Here is a 5,965-nt window from a genome sequence, read left to right on the forward strand (position 1 = left end):
TCCTGCTTCCATACAAAGACATACAGACCCCCCCAGATTCCTAAATCTGGCTGGAACCTATGTAGACCGCCCCGCAGACCCAAGTACAGAGCTTTACTACAGAAACCGCACACGGACAGACACAGATACACGATACACACGGGCACACACACAGGGTCAGGCACAAGACCTGCCAAGGGACCCACATATGCAGATAAGGGTGCCCAGGTCTACAGGGACACACAGACAAAGGCACGGACGAGCTCAGTGGAGCGCACAGACATGGCCCCCTCCCACTGCCACCAAACCTGGGCCTGCCCGAGGCCCCCACACACAGGCACACATGTGCACAGATGCACACGCACGCACGCATACACGCGCACCAGGGCCGCCCACTGGAGACTCCAACCAGGCGAGTGAGCGTGGCAGCAACCCCGGGGACGACTATAAGTGCTACCTCAGTTCCTGCCCCCACTTCCCCCGCCAGAGCTCCACGTCAACCAGCAGGATCTGCCTCCCTCCTTCACAGCTCATTGGCGCTGCCACCAGGCTGGAGACCTTGCCGGGAAGCCAGCTCCCGCTGAGGCTGTTGGCCAGGCAGGTCCCGCAAGCCCCCCAAGAGATCAAGAGCTGACTGGGACCCTGATGAGCACCCGTCCATGGGGGCCACACCTCCCTCCTCCACCCTTGCCACGGCCTGAACTGGCCTCCTCCGCATGCCCACAGAGGCCACCAACCTCTGGCCCCGTGTCATCGGACAGGTCAGCCGGGAAAAGAGCAGGTAGCCAGGCAGAAAGGGTGTGCGCTGTGACTGGGAGGGCTCTGGCTTCAGGACCCTGGGATTTGAAGGGGGCAGGGGTGAGTCTGGGAGGTGTGTTTGCAAAGGCACTGCCTTGATCCCATGTAGAGTGTGCATGGGGGGCAGACAGGACAGAGGAGGATGGAGGGAGGCCCTGTGTGTCCTTAACCCTGGCAAAGTGGCCACAGCCTCTGCCAGAGAACTTGAGGCAGCTGCTGTTCCACGCGAACAGCCAGATCCCAGAGTTTCTCTTCTCTTTCTCAGAACCCAGCCCCAGGAGGCCCCCGCCCAGACTCCCAACTCCACAGCACCTCCCACCGGCCCCTGGGAGCGAATCCTCATCAGTCCCACCTCAGGATGCAGGCTGCTGAGCTGGATCCCCTTGAAAGCAGAGGCTTCCCCTTCCAGGTGGGTGCCAACTTCTCCTGGGACAACGGCACCGGGCACAATGTCACCCTCCCCGAGCCGCTGCCACCCTTCTACGTGCTCCTGCCAACGGTGTACTCTGTGATCTGTGCCATGGGGCTGGCAGGTAACACAGCTATCATCTACGTGATTCGGAGGGTGCCCAAGACGAAAACAGTGAGCAACGTGTTCACCTTGAACCTGGCCGTCACCGATGGCCTCTTCACGCTGGTGCTGCCTGTCAGCATCACGGGGCACCTCCTGCAGCGCTGGCCCTTCGGGGAGCCGCTCTGCAAACTGGTGCTGGCCATCGCCCACTACAACATCTTCTCCAGCATCTACTTCCCGGCCACCATGAGTGTGGATCGCTACCTGGTGGTGCTGGCCACCACACAGTGCCCCCGGGTGCCCCAGCGCACCCTCCGCGGAGCGAAGATCACCAGCCTCTGTGTCTGGATCGGTGGCACCATCATGGTCCTGCCCTTCTTCTCCTTTGCTGGCGTCTACAGCAGTCAGCTGCAGGTCACGAGTTGCGGGCTGATTTTCCCGCGGCCTGAGAGGGCCTGCTTCAAGGCCAGCCGCATCTACATGCTAGTCCTGGGCTTTGTGGTGCCCATGTGTACCCTCTGCGTGCTCTACGTGGACCTGTTGCGTCGGCTGCGGGCCCTGCGGCTCCTCTCCAGAACCAAAGCTCTGGGCAAAGCCAAGCGAAAGGTGACCACCCTGGTCCTGGCTGTGCTGGCCGTGGGCCTGCTCTGCTGGACGCCCTTCCACCTGGCCTCCGTCGTGGCCCTGACCACAGACGTGCCCCAGACGTCACTGGTCAGCGGCATGTCCTACATCGTCACCAGCCTCAGCTACGCCAGCTCCTGTCTCAACCCTTTCCCCTACGCCTTCCTGGATGAGAACTTCCAAAACAGCTTCCGCAGCACGTTCCGGTGCTCAGGGGCCTCAGCGCCCTCCGCAGAGCCCCCGTGTGTCTGCTAGGAAAAGCGCTGTTCCCTTTGGAGGAAAAGCTCACCTGCTCACGTCCCATCGCCACCTTCTCCGCACAGAGAGAGGAAGACCCGTGAAGGCCGCCCACCGGACCTGCAGAGACGACCGCGACATCTTTCCCAGGTCTCTGCCACCTGGACAGCCCCTGGGCAGGCAGCCGCAGGGAGTCAGGTTCCGGCCCCACCCTGCCTGTCTGACCCCGGGCGCAACAGGCATCCTGACTCTACTCACCTGCAGAGAGGCGGACAGAAGACGTCCCCGGAGGCTCCTTCCCCGTCTTCCCTGACAATCATAATCTGGAGGGAAAGAAACCCACACTGTGATTGCATCCCGGGGCCGCCACTGCACTCCACACTCGGCACCCTTGGGCCGGCCCCTCCCAAGACAGTGCTGAGATGGCAAAAGTGCAAGCACCTGGGGCAGGAAAGCCAGGTGTTACTGCCAAGGCCACAGACTCAGTTATCAAATAAGGCCACGGAATGCATTCTCATGGCTTGAAACTTGGGCGGCATTTCACCAGGAGGCCTATGCCCACTTGGTGTCCTCTCTTGACCCTCCATGCTGTGTGGCCCATGCCCCTTTCGTGCCCTCCGTGTCATAGTCTGTGGCCACCAGGACCCTTCTTCCAGGACCTTTGGACCCCCACGGTCTAGAGGGGGCATCTGGTACTTGGATGGGCTGACATCCGGACCCCTCCTCCCTGGGTTGTGGCCTGGGGCCTAGATTCAGCCAGCAGGAGCCCTGTGCTGGACCTCTGGGGTCGGGGTGGGGACACTTAGCTGCTGGCTATCCAGAGACCTGAAGCCTCAGCCAGGCTCCCCCGCCCGTAGCCCCGCGGCTCCCGGCTGGTTCCACGCTTGGCGCCCTAGCTGTGCCAGTCTGTGCATCGTCTGGCATCTCCCAGGACCCTCCTCAGCTCGTGGTGCCCCAGGCCGGCTTCAGTCCTCATGGCACAGAGCTCCGAGCTGTCTGTCCAGCTGGCAGGCAACACCCACCACTCACCATCCGCGAGGCGCCCCCCAGGGGGCGTGACCGCCGCCCTTCACAGACTCCAGCCTCTCCGGTCACGAGGTCCTTAAAGCTCAGACCCACATCCTTTGCCCCTCCTCTCTGTCAGCCTGAAACAACTTACAGCCACCTCTGTGCTGCCTGGTCCCCGACGACACCGGAATCTACTGCCGTATGATGAATTTCCCCTGATCCTAACAGCTTGAGACAACATTTTATTATTTCATAGCTCCTGTCGCTCAAGAATTTGAGAGACGTTTTGGAGTAGTTCTGGCTCAGGGTCTCTCATGAGGTTGTAGTCAGGCTGTTGGGTGAGGCTCTGGTCACCCGAAGGCTGGACTCACACTGGGGACGCTGCTCCCAAGGAGCCCCTCACATGGCCCGGTGCACGAGGCCTCGGGTCCTCCCCACATGGACTCTCCCCAGGGCTGCTTGGACATTGCCCCCCGTGTGGCTGCTGGTCCCCCAGAGTGAACCAGTGGAGAGTGGGAGCCAGGAAGAGGCCTCAACACCATCTAAGACTGTCTTGGGGGGCACCTGGGTGGCTCAGTCGGTTGAGTGTCTGATTCTTGGTTTTCGGCTCCGGTCATGATCCCAGGATCATGGGACCGAGCCCCACATTAGGCTCCCTGCTGAGCGCAGAGCCTGGCTAAGATTCTCTCTCCCTCTGCCCCTTTCCCTTACTCTCTCGCTCACTCGCTCGCTCACTCTCTCAAAAATAAATAAAAACATTTTAAAAATTAAAAAATAAATAAATAAAAATAAAAATAAATTTTAAAAGACTATCTTGGAAGCCATTTGCCACATTCTAATCATTAGAAGTCAGCCACTAAGCCCAGCCCACACTCGGGGGCTGTGGACATTTTTTAAGCCACCACTGACACCCACATCTCTCACTGGAAGATTCTGGGACCTGTTTGGTCACTGCAGGGCGGACACCTCCGCCAGCAGCAGCCCCAGTTAGTGCCTCCGCACTGGCCCTGCGTGCAAGCTTCTTGAGGAGAGGAGCTGAGGCTCTTGACACGTCTTCTAAGACCGTGGAGGTGAGAGCGGGTGTGAGGTGCAAATGAGTGAGTGAGCAGGGCACAGCAGTCACAAAGGCTGGAGGGTGCGTTCCTGACAAGCGGTGGGAACAGAGGGGCGGGGAGGGGCGTGGCGCTGCTCAGAGACTCCTCAACACTTGACCCTGCCCCCTTCGCCCCCGGGCCCCAGCAACACTGGGAGGATGGGCGGCAGCGTGGCAGGGACCAAGGCCAATCAGAATCAGCCAGGCCGCCCGCGGTTCCCCGCCCCATCCCCACGTCCGATGGGAGGGAGGGTCCTCACGCCAGGCCCCCGGAGACCCCAAGGACGGGGGCGGGGGAGGGGGTGGCCATGGGCCAGCCGAGATGAGGGGACAGGTGAATCCTCACCAAGGTTCCACCCAAGCGAGTTGCTGGGTCCCCAGGAAAATGCCAACCGCCCGCCTCCCCCGCTGGCGCTGGTTGTCTCCACACCCTCCACTGTGACTTCCTGAGGTGGAGTAGGGGGAGAGAAAGGAGTGTCCCCAGGCTCCGAGCTCGTCGTCCAGGGGAGGACCCGGGGCTCCCCTCGGCTCTCCAAATCTCCCAGCTAGGGCGGGCCGGCCCCGCAGCGCAAAGTCCAGAGGGCAGGCGAGCCCTCCGCCTCCCTAGCAGGTGCAACCCGGCCGCTGACCCCTGCCCGCAGCCCCGGCCTGGTCCACAGCCTGGGCCTTCCCCCACGAACCCGCAAGGAAGGTTCAGCCGTCCCTTTTGCAGAGGTGAGGAAACTGAGGCTCGGAGGAACCAGGAGACTTAACCAACCCCGGGGGCTGGTAGGGGCGGAGGCGAGGGGGGCACGTGGGGGAGGGGGGCAGGGCCGCGGCCGACGCGGGAGGGGACGGAGGTGGGGACGTGGTGCGGGTGGAGGTGGGCAGCGGACGCCGTTGGGCAGGGGCGGACACAGTCCTGGAGAGCTTGGGTTGGGACCATACGCCTGCGGTCCTGCGGGCTACCTCACAGGCCCCTCACACCTGCGTGGCGCGGCTCGTGTGACCCCTCACGGCCCATCTCCGCGCGGGTGCTCACTGCGGGGTCGGCCCTGCACGGACCCTCTTGAGCTCCTCCATCAGCAGAACCACAACTGTCCTGAGCATTCTTCACGCACCTCCGCCCTATGGCCGGTCACTCCCAAACTTTTCCTTGACGCTTACTTTTGGTTTTAACAGCAAAGTGCCCGTCATTAAAACTTGTGCCAAACCACACATTGGCGCATCTGCCTGTGCCCAAACACCTCGGCCTGAGCTCGCCCTCGCTACCCCCTCTGAGGGCCTCTTTCTGAGAGGGTCCTCGGCCAGTAGAGTCAACCTGGGCAGAACAGGGTCCCCACAGGGGCCAGGGGGGCGAATCCACATCTCAGGGCCACCAGGGGAGGCTGTTCTTTTCATCTTCCATCAAGACCCCCCTTAGACCTGCTCAAGGGAGGGGGAAGGGCTGGGGCAGGCAGGGGGTCTGCTGAACCTGTGACCCAGGTGGGAAGAGCACCCCCCCACACTGGACCCGCAGGGAACCTCTAGCAGCCGGGGCAGGATGGACACACAGTAGTCGTTCAGGGAGAAACGGTTTGTGCTGGGGGAAAGGCAACAGACCTCCAGGGCATCATGAACTAACTGGTCACATCCCTTCTCAAAGCCAGAGCCTGGCCAGGTGAGGAGCACAGAGGGAGTGGAAGGACTCACGGCCCCAACAGCCCCACCCCACAGGGGCCCAAAACACCTGC

The 5,965-nt window shown here is 61.9% G+C and overlaps 1 protein-coding gene across 1 annotated transcript; it reads left to right on the forward strand.

Annotated features, from left to right (window-relative positions):
- Positions 1 to 793: 793 nt before the first annotated feature.
- On the forward strand, positions 794 to 2,508 carry NPBWR2 (neuropeptides B and W receptor 2). Its single transcript, XM_003983288.2, has one exon. The coding sequence runs from the start codon at positions 1,136 to 1,138 to the stop codon at positions 2,168 to 2,170; it is 1,035 nt and encodes a 344-aa protein (XP_003983337.2). The 5' UTR covers positions 794 to 1,135; the 3' UTR covers positions 2,171 to 2,508.
- Positions 2,509 to 5,965: the final 3,457 nt, after the last annotated feature.

Source organism: Felis catus, chromosome A3 (assembly GCF_018350175.1).
Source record: "Felis catus isolate Fca126 chromosome A3, F.catus_Fca126_mat1.0, whole genome shotgun sequence".
Lineage (NCBI taxonomy): Eukaryota > Metazoa > Chordata > Mammalia > Carnivora > Felidae > Felis > Felis catus.

Coding starts and splice junctions, on each gene's coding strand:
- NPBWR2 (XM_003983288.2), top strand. CDS start 1,136: ATGCAGGCTGCTGAGCTGGATCCCCTTGAAAGCAGAGGCTTCCCCTTC.